Source organism: Corythoichthys intestinalis, chromosome 5 (assembly GCF_030265065.1).
Source record: "Corythoichthys intestinalis isolate RoL2023-P3 chromosome 5, ASM3026506v1, whole genome shotgun sequence".
NCBI lineage: Eukaryota > Metazoa > Chordata > Actinopteri > Syngnathiformes > Syngnathidae > Corythoichthys > Corythoichthys intestinalis.
Genome location: NC_080399.1, coordinates 38,555,759 through 38,570,403, shown reverse-complemented (window position 1 = coordinate 38,570,403; position 14,645 = coordinate 38,555,759). Strand labels below are relative to the sequence as shown.

Genomic DNA, 14,645 nt, shown 5'->3' with positions numbered 1-14,645 from the left:
CCATGAAGAGGGAAACCATTTTGAGATTTTTATGTATTTTTTTAGCATAACGTTTTGTCGTCCTGCTTCTGTCTGATAATGAATGACCTGAAAAGAAATTAAATTGGTATCTGACTGCTACCGTTGCTACCTTTTCTGTTGTAAAGCAACAACTTTAGTAAGGGTAGTAAATAAATTAATAGAATTAAATTGGGTTTAATCGTTTTTTTGTTAATGTGGGTCCTGATCTTGCGAGAGAAATTCCAGATCCAGGGGAAATGGGGGAAAAAATGGAGGGTTTGCTAAAGAGAAATCCTAACTCAATGTTTTTAATTGATGTACAAAAAAGTGAAATCCTGAACATAGTAAATAATTGTAAGAGAAAGTTGTCCACTGATTTCAACAATGTTGATATGGCAATAATAAAAAGTGTTATTTCATCTATCTCTAAACCATTAACTTATATATGTAACTTATCATTTCAGACAGGTATTTTTCCCGATAAAATGAAAATAGCTAAAGTTATACCTTTGTTCAAGAGTGGGAGCAGACATCACTTCACAAATTACAGGCCTGTATCTTTATTGTCACAATTCTCTAAAATACTTGAAAAAGTCTTTAATAAAAGGTTGGATGCATTCCTTGATAAAAACAATATTCTTGATGAATGTCAATATGGTTTTCGTTCAAATAGATCAACGACAATGGCACTGATAGAAACAACAGAAGTAATCACAAAATCCATAGATGAGAAACAACATGCTATAGGAATATTTATTGACTTAAAAAAAGCATTTGATACCATTAATCATCAATTATTAATCAGCAAATTAGATAAATATGGTATTAGGGGAATAGTATTAGATTGGGTTAGGGGCTATTTATCTAATAGGAGACAATTTGTTAAACTAGAGGATTTTTGTTCTTCTAACCTGGGTGTTGTGTGTGGGGTACCACAAGGGTCGGTGTTGGGGCCCAAATTGTTTATTTTGTATATTAATGACATTTGCAATGTGTCTAAGTTATTGAAATTGGTTCTTTTTGCAGATGACACAAATATTTTTTGTTCAGGAGAGAATTTAAAGAAATTACAGAGAGATATTATGAATGAAATGGTTAAATTGAAAATTTGGTTTGATTATAATAAATTATCATTAAACTTTGGAAAAACAACATTCATGCTGTTTGGTAATAATAAAAGTAATTCACAGGCATTTATTTCTATTGAAGGTGTGGACATTAAGAGAGTTTCTGAAATCAAATTTCTTGGCGTCGTCATTGACGAAAAACTCAATTGGAAATCACATATTAAATATTTGCAAAATAAAATATCATGGAGTATTTCAGTAATAAATAAAGCAAAATTGTTTTTAGATTTTGATTCTCTCTATATTTTGTACTGTTCTTTAGTTCTTCCTTATTTAACTTACTGTGTGGAAGTCTGGGGAAATACTTACAAACCCTCACTGCAATCTCTAACTATTCTTCAAAAAAGAGCAATACGTGTTATTCATAAGAAAGGATATGTGGACCATACTCATTCACTTTTTTTTGATTCAAAGATTTTAAAATTTGCTGATTTGGTTGGTTACCGAACAGTACAAATTATGTTCAAGGCAAAAAATAATAAATTGCCTGGTAACATTCAACAATTGTTTAATTTAGAAGACGCGCATTATAATCTAAGGAGGACATTTAATTTTAAAAGGATTAATAACAGAACAACAATGAGAGGTTTCAGCATATCAGTTTGTTGAGTAAGGCTATGGAATGCTCTGAATGTAGAGTTAAAAGAATGTCAAAATATTTATCAATTCAAGAGAATGTTTAAACAGGCAATATTTCAGTGTTACATGTGTGAACCTGTGCAATAATGGTTTTGAAGTTTGTATTTATATTTACTTATTGATTATTTTGTTATATTGATATGCATGTACAATTTTGAATTATATGGAGGTACGTCTTATGTATAAAATTCATTTGTGTTTTGAATGTGTAGGGGTGGGGACCTTATAAGCTATGCTTCTTCTCACTCCTTTTCAGATGTTTTTGTTATTTCAAATAATAATTTTTGTCTGGATTATTTTGTTTTAACACCTGAAATAAACAATCAATCAATCAAAAAAAAAAAAAAAAAGAATTGTTATTAATGAAAAAATGTTAAAGTGTTCGTTCGCTGTCACTGGCATTTGCGATCGCTACACAAAACTAAAAATATAAATTACCCTCAAGAAGGGTCAGAGACGTAAGACAACCAGAGGATATAACATATAAGAAAGACAGGGACATCATTTTCGGAGAGAATTGATAGGTTTAGCTCTGTTAACATCTCCTTCATACACTATTTCCATTCATTTACTATTGGTAACAAACAGTAGCATGTCCCCCCCTTAGCAACAGTTGCTAACGTCATGAATATTAATGAGCAGAAGTGACGTGCAGCGTGCGGGATGCCATTGAACACTCTAAATTTTCCATAGGTGTGTTGGTGTGAGTGGCTGTTGTTGTCTATGTGTGTCCTGCGATTGGCTAGCATCCAGTTCAGGGTGTACTCCTGCCCTTTGCTAGCTGGGATAGGGTCCAGCACACCCGCGGCCCTTGTTAGGATAAGTGGTACGGAAGATGGATGAATGAATAATCCGCATACACACTAAAAGCATACAATTTCATCCAACAACAATCCATGAGCCTAACGCTATGTTATAATATTAAGCACCATAAAAAGACTAATCAGCATCTCTTCATTCAGATTGTCGAAGATTTTTATTACTCATTGTGTATAAGTTTTGCCTGAAGCAACAATAGGTAACTTTTCACCTTTATAAAATATTTTCTTAACATTTGTGATAATATGTCAACTGACAACGAGTTGAATGACACCTCTTTTATATCTTGAGCGGGTTCTGTATCGCTTTCACTGACACTAACTTTTAGGTGGGTGGCAGGAACAAAAGAAAACTACAAATGTACTGACTGCTTTACGGCATACGTCACTTCCCCCTTTCCCCATTCATTATAAAGACGGAAGTTGATGCGAATGCTTTTGCTCGAATTTCGTAAAGATAGCAGAGCAACAAAAGAGACCAAAAGTTTTGTCTGAGGAGGGGAAAAAGGAAGGCTAACAGCATATACAGAATAAACATATGCCCGGCTTTCACTTGCTGGCGTGAACCCCCCCCCCACTCCCCTACAACAGAACTTGTTAGCGCTGACAAGTTCCTGTGGGGTGGGGGGGTCAAGCCACACTAAGAGGCCGTTTACATGGTGACTCTCCAAGAATACGAAAAATTTCAAATTTGCATTTGCGTCTCCATTTGAACAATGTCGCAATTCCGCATGAAAGCGATATAGTATTCATGCCAGGCCCTAGGGGGCAGTGCAGATTTACAGAGCGACAGAGAATGATGCACTTTGACCCCACCAAGCTCCCTCAGCCAGGAAAAAAATATGCCCGCCCACTCGAAGCAATGTCATTTTTCTTTTGGTCAAAAAGGCACAAAAATTGACACGTTCAACATATTTAATTTAAAAATTTTATTAAAACAGTAAATTAAAGCTGACATTCCGCCATATTAGCTGTTTTTAATGTTTAGTAGCACCGCTGCGCACGCCCAATGTGACGTGTACAAGTGCTGACGTTAACGGTGCGGTCTCACGCCGCAGAAGCCTTTGATATGCATGCCGAGGAAGCCCCCTCAGCCCCCTGCAATCGGATTCTTCCACTTTGGAGGCAGGATTCAGAATTTTTCGTCTTTGCTGACACCATATGCATGCGAGGCAAGTCCGCTACTCAGTCTTTGTGTCGCAGAGTCGCCGTGTAAACGGCCGTTTATATGGTGACTCTCCATGAAGACGAAAAATTTCATGTTTGCATCTATATGGTTCTGTCTCCATTCGACCAATGTCGCAATTCCGCATAAAAAAAGATGTAGTATTCATGCCAAGCCCTAGGGGGCAGTGCAGATTTACAAGGCGACAGCAAATGATGCACTTTGACCCCAAAAACCTCCTCAGCCCGGAAGACAACATGCTCCAAAATGCACAAAAATGGAAACATTCAACATATTTAAATTAAAAAATATTATTAAAACAGTAAATTAAAGCCGACATTCCACCATTTGCTGTTTTAATGTTTAGTATCACCGCTGGGCACGCACGTGACATGTGCGAGTGCTGACGTTATCAGCGCGGGAACTTTCAATTGATATGGATTCAGAACAAGCCCCATCAAGCCCCTGCAATCAAATCCTTCCACTTTGGAGGCAGGATTCCAAGGTTTGCATCTTCAACAGTCATTGCGTCTTGGTGTTGCCGAGTCGCCATGTAAAATGCCCCGAAACCACATGGTTGCTAATCGTCATGCATGTGCTATTATTTAGCGCAAACTCGATTCATTACCTTATGACTTTTCATCCTTCACACAGCCGCTGGAAACAGAAATGTTGTTTAATCCATCTGCAGGCGAAAGCGAGATTGATTTTTGGTTGATTGATGATTTTGATGATGCCGGTGTACACTGGTCCTCCTGGGAAACAGCGCTGGTCCTCATGGGAAACGCAGTCTTCCTTAAGGCAAAACACTACCTCTTTTGTCCACCGGCATCGCTAAAATGGAGCAAACCTGAAAACTACCAAATGTTTCTATAATTGTGTAAGTCATTTTATGAATCAGTTGGTAGGTATATTTCATTGATAAACCCAGTTTGTTTGTATGTTTTAATCAGAGGTTCTCTTTTCGGGAATGGAAGTCCTCCAGATGTTGATCCTTTCGAATCACCAACAGACACAATTTTGAAACATTCTTGGAAGTTTTTTTGTCCAGAAATGTAGTTGGTGCCCCAAGGACTCGGCAGGATTAGCAATGCCTTTGTTCTGTGTGTGCGCGGAGTAAAAGAAGGGAGCGCAATAGGCTGGAACGTTGGTGCGGTATCAGCAAGCAGCTGTTGCATGAGTGACAAAGTCAAGGGCTGGTGATATGAACATGGGAAAATCCTGGAGGAGCTGGAGGTGAGGAGACAGCGGCGGCAGCAGCTGAGCCTCTTGCCTCTGCAGCCTTCACGCGCGTGGAGGACAAAACGTGGGAAATACAAAAGGACCGATTGCACTTTGCTTTTTAGAAACGATCAACAATACTTTGATTCTTTGTCTCGTTTGCCGGATTGTTCAATGGCTGCATCGGAGACTATTAGTGGAGTTGAAACAACTCGCAGAGGAATGTAAGGGGAGGAAGGGTGTAGGAATGAAGTGGGGGCTTGAGGAAAGGTAAATGAATACCAGACGCTTTGTTTCTTGTGTTAAGTAGAGCTTTAGCCACATCTACCAGGCGGCTGGTATCGTCCCTGCGTCTCACAAGTTGTGTGGTCGTCATTAATCCATGTTGATTTTTTTCATCATCGTGATGACATCATGTATAAACTGTGGGCGCTGTGCATAATAAATGACATAACAACAGACTTAAGATTCAGAACTTGTGATGACCAAACAAATCATCTTACATGAAGAAGTGGCTTAAGTCCTATACTGTGATGATCAATGAATCACTTCACTTTATGGTGTTTAACTCATTAGCTGCCGTTGACGGCGATAGATGTTTGATTAATTTTGATTGGGACGGTTGGCAGCGATCATTCACTGCTAGCCCTTCCAGTTCAAATGGATTGGACAGCTATTACCGTCAATGGAACAGAAAGTGATCATTCACTGATTCACCTGATTGATTGCCCTGCTCAGTGAGTTTTAACTATCCAACCTTAGGAAGGTATGCGTCTGTGTAAAATGGAGCAAAGGTGAAGACTTTTGCCTTTGCTTTTTGCTGCTTTCCCTCCAGCTGGATTTAAGTTCATAAATTAACACAAATTGAAGATTTCTCAGAAAAAAATCATTTTCAAACATACCTGAGCCTCTACTCTTTATTGTCATGTAAAAATGAGCCAGTTTTGACATGGTAAATATTTTTAATTAATTTTTGAAATGTGTAAACATTGGTTTGATTGTAATCCATAGCACACTGGCACTGTGACTTGTCCTGTATTTGGACATTTTTCATATCTATCGTTGAACAATTTTAATCAGGTATGATGCATAAAACCTTGTAGTTTATTATGGCGCGAAACAAATTGTTTCAGACACCTCATTATTGTTTTTAAATATTTAATTAAAACATGAAAGATTAGTAATAATGAGGGGGAAAAAAGATAACATCAAACTTTTAGGGCCACAGTCACAATTGTACACCATAGACAGACACAATGCAGTCAACACATAAGCAACATCTTCCCATCTGTTCGCCCTTGTTTGATTTTTTTGCTTTCAGCTGTTCAGATACGGAATGCCTCAAAGAATTCGGGAGGATGTGTTTTTGGGAAGAATTCCGAAGGGAGTCGGCAGGCAGGGCGCTCAATGCCAAAGCTGCATTATTTGAACGTCAGGCAGAACGAAGAAGAACAGTTAAGGGGTGTCTTAGGAGAGACGACACATTTTGACACATTGCAAGGAAACGTTGTCCAAGATGAAAGAGAACAAATAATATTATCAAGTTCAGCTCTTTAGGGATAGCTAGTCTATCAGCTCCAGTATAGTCTGATGTATCACTGCTTTGACATGCCAAATATTTGGCAAGACTTCACTGTACAATTGTCTACCTTTCACTTGATTCCTAAATGCTTTAACTGGTGTACATTCTCACATTTTTCAGTTTAATTCACCTCACAGGAAGCCCTTACTGAGGTGTTTTGAAGTGTAAAGCCAAAGAAGGTTTTTTTGGTTTGCTTTGTTTTTTTTTTAAACGAACTTCTCTTGTTGTTGTTTGGCATGAACATCTGCACTTGCTCAACCACAGTAAGAATGGGGAAATGTGAAAGTGACAAACAAATGATTTGTTTACTATATATGATATGATATTTTGATATTAACTGAGCGAGTTTTACCCAGGGATATCACCTGTTGTGATAAGATGTTGTGTTTGCATTTGAGCAGTTTTTCAATTGTATATGGTTCCACTGGGGGGAAATTTTAAATGAATAATTTATTGAATGAATTATTTGTATTTCAACATTTATGACAGTATAAGTCAAATATTCCTTCTTTTAAAAAATGCTGCTGTTCTGTATTTTTTTTTTTTGTTCCTGTTCTAAGATCTTGTAGCATTTAGACTTTTGATTGTGTGGCTAAAACATTTTATTTGTTTGCAGAAAACACAACAAATAGATATCAAACAAATTAATCATCTGGAAAATTAAGAAATAAGCTTATTTGAATTCTAAGATTAAAAAGTTTCATATTATTGCTCAGATTTGGTCATAAATAAATTGTGTTTAATTGGAGACCAACAATACTAATTTATAGCTTAATAAGATGCCTTGATAAAACAAAATGCTGATTTTGTTTTAATATCTATTTGTAGATATTAAAACAAAAACCTACATTTCAGTGATTTGAAAATTAACAGAATATCTGAAAACATGCAGCTTTTTGACATATACTAATAAAATTCAATATTTAATAGGCACATTTAAAAACTCCAAGTGGGATTTTCAATTAATAATATTTTCTTCATCAAACATTGCATTTTCTTTGTGAGCTTCATGCAGTTTAATGCTAAAGAATTTTGTTTTTGAGGGGGAAGCTCACGTGAATTCCTGGTAGATTTTGCAGTTTCAGATTAAATTAAAACCTTTTTTTTTTTTTTTTTTTTTTTAATGAACCCATGCCTGCTTGCTTGCAGGCAGCAGGTATGTTGTCTACAGACTTGTGTTTTCTTTTCACATACCTCAACTGATGTTATCTATGCAAACGAGTTTGGCTACAGTTTGGGAAGCACCTCCTTACAACTAAACGAACAAAAGATAAGAAAAATGATTTGGACACATTGTTTATTTCTTCCTTTCCTAATTTTCTTTTCATGAGATTTTGCCATAATTGATCAAATCTCACAGTTATTGATTCAATTATGTGCAACCCCTAACACACCCAAACACTTCTGATAAACTCAAATAAGAAACATAATCAATATCATCAAGAGTTTGGGTGACAAATCATCAGAGGTGAGCTGCTGTCATTTCTCGGTCGAAGTCTTTGTGAATTCCCCAACAGACTGTCGTCTCATTTTGTGCCTTTTTTTCATAATTTCTAATAGTCATGGTTTTCACGTCGGGTAAGGAACAAACATGCGAAGAAGGACCCGCGGGGGTTTAAGTGAAATAAAGTGCGCTTGTGATGATGACTCATTCTACTTGAAAACCGCGATCATTTTTATTCATTAAAAAATGTTTAATCGAGTTCGGGCTTTTTGTCTGTAGTTCACGGATTGAATCAAATGGAATTTTAAACGACTCTCGTTGCCAGTCGTGCATGAAGTTGAAAGTTTTTTTCTTTGTTTTAATTTTATTTTATTTATTTATTTAATTATGATTATAATTTTTATCTACCAGTAAAAAAGTGCGCCTATAATGTAATAAAGTATAGGCTCGGCGTGCCTGTGTAAATATATATGGCAGCTTTACTCTGATATGTTGAGTGAACGCTTCCGCTTGTGATGTGCCTTCATGTGTTCCGCCATGGAGCTGCACAATAGAAGAGAGAAAAAATGCGCCCCGGCATGTGTGTGATTCCACCACGTGGTACTTTTCTTGAAAGTCATATGGGCACAAATAACAATAGATTTATAACTTTCACTGCCACTGAAGATGATAGACAGCCAATCATCCCTCTTTTCATCCGTCTGTTGTGAATTTAAATTAGTTTATCACTAGACGTCCGATCCATTTGACCTGGGAGGGTCCTAGAAGGGTTGGCAGCGAACTAACGGATGTTCATCCGCTGCTAACCGACGTCTATCGCCGTCAGCGGCAGCCAATGTGCAATGTTAAGGTGTCTTTTTTAATGGTTACTGCATATGCTTGCATACTTGCTGATAAGATAAATATAAATTTGCATGCGTGGAGATGATTATCGGGGTGCAATTTGCATGCGTGGAGATGATTATCGGTTTGCAAACAGCCGCAGGTGTGATTTGCGCAGGTGAGGGAAGTTCTCGGACAGTTTGGCGCACACCTGCTTCCGGAACAACCTTTCCTCTGGGCTGCGTCTCGTTTCAACAAACCATGCGTGATATGGCTCCACATTTCACGCATCATCTTATTTCCAATTGGATATTGGATGTGTCGCTTCCACATATTGCCCCCGCGCAATGACATATTTGCTTCACTCATTGATGTGTCTCCATCCCGGGGGGGGAGGAAGGTAAGAGGAAGTCTGCCCAGTAACAATCGCCCTGCCTGGCTCGAGCTCTGAAGAACTATTGGCTATATGCAAATAGATACACAAGGAGGGAGGAGGAACTGAAAGGCGGGGGGCAAAAACTTTAAAGGGACATTTCCCCTGCTTTTCTCCCAATCCGTGCTGTATACAGCCTATAGGGGAGCCCGGGAGGACTTGACGTTCTTCCCCCTAATGCACCGCGCGGCCTTCATTCATAACTCCAAGCTTTGAAGCCACCCGAGAAGAAAAGGGGGCATGGGTGGGGGATTAACATATTTACCCATGCAGATTCCCATCTATTTAGGCTGTATTTTAATAATAAACGCAATTCTCCGCTTCCTGTCCACCTGCTTGCTTGTAGCACATGGCGACAGAGGGGGAAAAAGTTTTCAAGATCTGCTCTGGAAAAGCACGTGGCAGCCCCTCTTTGTTCTTTGGATTCAGTGTAAAAAGTCAGTAACACACAAGTTTATTCCGAGAAATGAATTTTTATGACAACATGTATTCCTGAGTATGATAAAGTCTTTTGTTTTTGATTTGAAAGTAAAACCTGTCCCCCAAAAATGGACATACTGACGTTTTATTTGGTGCTAAAATTATACCAAAGTGGCTCTGGAGGCATAAACAGGCCATGTGAGCATGCACGGCAGAGAAGAAAGAAAGGCAAGAGCTCGTGCGCGCGCAGCAGAGCTAATGAAGTGAATTGCGTCAGTTGCGCACGCCTTGAAATGCGCCTGAGCGGAGGCGCACTGAGGGGACACACAGGAAAAAGTTGTCCAACAGCACAACGACGAGAGGCAGGACGACCGACGCTGACGGAGCCCCTGCAGTCTCGCCTGCTTTTCATGCCTCCTCGACACTTTCCCTGCCGCTGCCGCGTCTTCTTTTTTGGCTTCTTTTTGCTTGTATTTCGTCGCGTCGGGCATTTTTGTGTGTGATTTACGCCAAACGCAATGGAGCTGCTCTGCCTGGAAATGGACACCAATATACGGGCTCGTCCCGATCCGAACCTCCTTTGTGATGACCGAGTCCTCCAGAGCTTGTTGACCATAGAGGAGAGGTTTCTACCTCAATATTCGTATTTTAAAGGCGTGCAGAGAGACATTCAGCCCTTTATGAGGAGGATGGTGGCCACTTGGATGTTGGAGGTACAAACAAAGATCACTTTTAAAATGCTTGCAGTTGCTAGATTTGAAGAATTGTCGGACTCGGCATCAACTTTTATGGCTGATTATATTGATTTTTCAGGCAAATGTCGGCTTTTGATGAGCTTTTCCGACGTCCACTAGTGTCGCTCGTCTTTCCGCTGTTTTTCGCCTCGCGATCCATACGCGACGACTTCATATGTGGAGCGGCCGAACGGGTCGTGCAACCGCGTGTTGTGCTTGTTTGTATTATTTGTAATGATTTGATTCAAGCTCGTCTGAATGTTTCCATGCACACGTATGCACTCGCCGAGCAACGCGCTCCTTCATTCGCCATGTTGTTTTTTTTTTCCGGGAGCGCTTGTGCTTTTAAAGAGGACTTTACAATGTCTTAAAGGCAATAACAGCCCATGAAAAGCATCGGCTATGGCGTAGGGCGAAGTTATTTGTCACCCGAATGGAGAAATTGTGTGTTTGAACGCTGTAAACTTTGGGGAAATCTGTTTGAAAGGGAGGAAGGGCGAGGGCCTTCTTTGCGCTTTTGCTATCGCCCTCTTCGCAAAGCCTCACGATGGAATTATGTTCAAAAGTCGAGCTAAAGTCGCTTATTTCTTACATATGAGCAACTTCAAACATTCCCGAGGCTGTCCGCTTTATTTTCATGTTATTTTGATCAAGTTCCGATCGGAGGAATATTTTAAATTAATTTTTGAAGTGAATATATCGACTGAGTGTTGACGCACGCGATAGCAGCCTCGCGCGTCTCGCTTTTTATTTTGACGTTTTATTCCTATTTCTCCTTCGGCAATTCGGATTGGAAGAGTCGGATACGACGCGTAAGGAGTTGTACTTTATTATGGTGCAAAAGAAATTGACGGGGACAATTTATTTATATTTTTTAATGTTTTTTGAAAAACATGACGACTGAAGAAAAAGCGTTTCCGCGTGCTGCGCTCCGAGTGGTGTGTTCAGGGGCTCGACTCATTTTAAGACGAGAATTCATTTCTTAGCGAAACAACTGCGGGAATCTCACACTTTTGTCGCCATTAACACCTAATTCGTGCTTTTGTGTGATCATTTCCATTGAATGCCCGATGTCGCAACCGATCGCCGAATCTTGGCTCGACCCCAACTCTGCAGTGTCTTCGGATTCACTTAATGTCTTTTTAAAATGAAATTTCGAGGTTATTGTATGCTTTTAAAACAGCTGAGAAATAAAGGTAGACGTCACTGAACGCTGTCGCAATATGTGCTCCTCTGTTTGTAGGTCTGTGAGGAGCAGAAGTGCGAGGAAGAAGTTTTTCCCTTGGCCATGAACTACTTAGACCGCTTTTTAGCGGTGGTCCCCACCAAAAAGTGTAACCTGCAGCTGCTCGGAGCAGTTTGCATGTTTCTTGCATCCAAATTGAAAGAAACTCGTCCATTGACTGCGGAGAAGCTTTGCATTTACACAGACAACTCCATCAGACCACAAGAACTGCTGGTAAGCAACAGTTAAAACGTCATAAGCATGTTTTCCTAGAATGTTCCTCTATGCAGTCCAGTGTGCGTTGATGAAAGGCAAAAGCCACACACATGAGCGAATTGTTCCACAGGGGGGCTCTTACTGTACTAGACCCCTCCGGCTGGGCTTTAAAGTCTTGTGGCGTGGTCTCCATTGCCATCTAGCGGCAGATATTTGCACGCGCAGAGCAACGAGGTCATCTTGAAAGGCAGCCAAACTTCTGACTGGGTTCCTGTCAGAGGGGGAGACATAGAAATCCAAGTTTGCCTTTTACAGTTCAGTCCTCCATCCCAAAATAAGCACACGTGCGTCACCGTGTCAAGAACGTTGTGTTTCTGCGCCATGCAACAATTGTTTGCCTTCTACCTGCCTCTGAGTGATCGTTTAACATATTCACTGGTAATGATGGCGATGGATGGCCAGTTTGTTTTGACTTGGAGAGCCTGGCAGCAAATGATAGCTCACAGCCCTCCTAGTCAGAATCGATTGGGCATCCGTTGCCGTCAATGGCAGCCAAAGAGTTTAGACCCATTTCTCAATTCTAACAAGAGTCAAGCCCGCCACGCGAAGGGGGATGCGTATTAACATGTGGATGATGGTCAGCATGAAAAAGAGGTTTACAATCTAACTTTGAACTTTCAAGGTCCTCTGCTGTTTGTTTCCTGTTGCTTCCTCGCAGTGTTTCTGTATAAGGCAAGCGCTTTTTTGGCTGTCATGCAGATACAGGAAACAGAGATCAGCTGCTCAGTGCATGTGATCGCTTCTTCTTTTTTCTTTTTTTTTTTTTGTGGGCCTCATCTTTGGTAAGAATTTCTTGTAAATCGAACCGCAATGTTAAAAAGAAGGTGTGACCAGAGGAAGGCAGTAGCAGAAGGAAGCGGCGGCCGAGCTGCCACTCAGCATTCATATAGGCTATGTTGCAAGCTGCTTTTTTTTTTTTTTTTTTTTTTTTTTGGGGGGGGGGGTGTCTCAGATACACCGAGTGCATCCGCACGTGTGGAATTGGCCATTAACACTTTCAGGGTTAAGTCTGACGATTTCAGCTTTTTTGACTGATTTTTCTAGGCCCACGGGGTATTGTTTGATGGCCAAAGAAGTTACCAAATGAAAGATAATACTTTTCACCAGAAAAAATAATGTGTCTAATTCGTTTTTTGTAACTAGCAGTTGAATGTGAAAGGGTTTCACCCTACTTAAGTATTTTGGAGGCAAAAAATTGAGGACGTGAGCTTTTTGTCTTAAGATGTATTGCAATTTGGACTGTAAAGCGTACCCACAAAATTTGACAAGGCAACCTGTTGTTCATATATATGACGGAAAATACTCGGGTCACTTGAAGTTCCGCTCTGAGACCCCCAATATGGCCAAATTTCAAAACTGTCCGATTTGCACGTGTCATACATCATTGGAAAGCTTAAAATTTCAATTTAATGGGGGAAGAAAATTTGGGAACAGGAGGGCATTTAAAAAAAATTTTTAAAAATTAAATGGCAAAAACCTAACTGCAGATGAGAGCATAATTAAAGACGCCACGATTTTAACGAGACATTATCGCGTACTTACCTTGTTTCGATCCAAAAACTCCATATAGCATGTATCACCGAGTGTCAAGACACAGCTGTGAATGGTCACAGCTGGATTTTTGGGGGATTTTATGGGTGAAACATGGTAACATAACAAGGGTCGCGATGCAGAAATCGCAGACATCAAGGAGTGATCAAGATTTTCTTTTCCATATACTTACCCTTTCGAACGTTTTTTTTGTTTGTTTGTTTGTTTGTTTGGATCGATTATTAATCATCTAACATATCGGGGAACATGCGAAAGTAACGACAACAAAAAATTAAGCGATAGTTATGAGGTAAATATCCGTGACTTTTTTACATACGCAATTTTTTTTCATTGTGATGTAATTTGTTTAAAAGTTCAAAATATGCGAGTGGATAATTTCTTAAAGTCGTTTTTTTTTTTTAAGAAATATTAGACATCGATTATTAATTCTAAGCTAAAAATGACATTATGAATAATAAATATAATTCTTTTTATGGCTGGGTTGAAACAAAAGCGGTTGAGCGACATCTGTAAACGGGAGTCTCCAGGGTAAAACGGACGAATTAAAAATAGTTCGGGGGCTTAATGCGCCATTAATCTGTTATGGCAGCATATAGACATATTGTTCTATCAAACACAACAGTTCTTTTGGCTTAAAATACAGCAGTTTATTTTAAAGAGGAGTGCAAGAGCAGAAACCTTTTTCAGTCTTGTCTGTGTTTTCCGCCATATAAGATTTTCCGCCATATATATATATATATATATATATATATATATATATATATATATAGTTGGTTGAACTTGAACTTTCAAGTCAAGTAATTTCCATTTTTTATTTTCAAGCTTTTATGGATAGCTTAATCACGCAAGTTAATGCTCTGGGCTTAACATTTTTACGTGGATAAGACTCCGGTTTAATTTGTATGAATTCCGGTCAAACAAGTCAAAATAATACAAAGAAACCACCCAAATATGTGAAATTAAAGTATGCATATGTCGTACTCATGAAATCACTTAAACAGTGCAATGTTTTTTAATAAGTTAATCCTCTAAACCCAAACATTTTCAGTAATGATACTTCACTCTAAATAGTTTTTGGTCCATTTTACTTAGAAAGGTGAGTTTTCCATTAAAATTTTAAGATAGTAATTGGTTCAACCAACTCTATTCATTTTTTAATTAATCAATTTATTAATTTTTTTATAATGA

The 14,645-nt window shown here is 39.0% G+C and overlaps 1 protein-coding gene across 2 annotated transcripts in view; it reads left to right on the top strand.

The window, feature by feature from the left end:
* The window catches only part of ccnd2a (cyclin D2, a), a 118,894-nt gene that overhangs the window by 82,363 nt on the left and 21,886 nt on the right, over positions 1-14,645 (top strand). Inside the window, exons 1-2 of one of the 2 annotated variants that reach the window (XM_057835655.1) lie at positions 9,949-10,384; positions 11,649-11,864. In XM_057835655.1, the coding sequence (XP_057691638.1) occupies positions 10,190-10,384; positions 11,649-11,864 (411 nt within the window). In that variant the 5' untranslated portion in view covers positions 9,949-10,189. Of the gene's footprint in view, positions 1-9,948; positions 10,385-11,648; positions 11,865-14,645 lie in introns of those variants that run through there. The other variant, XM_057835656.1, reaches the window with a different exon arrangement.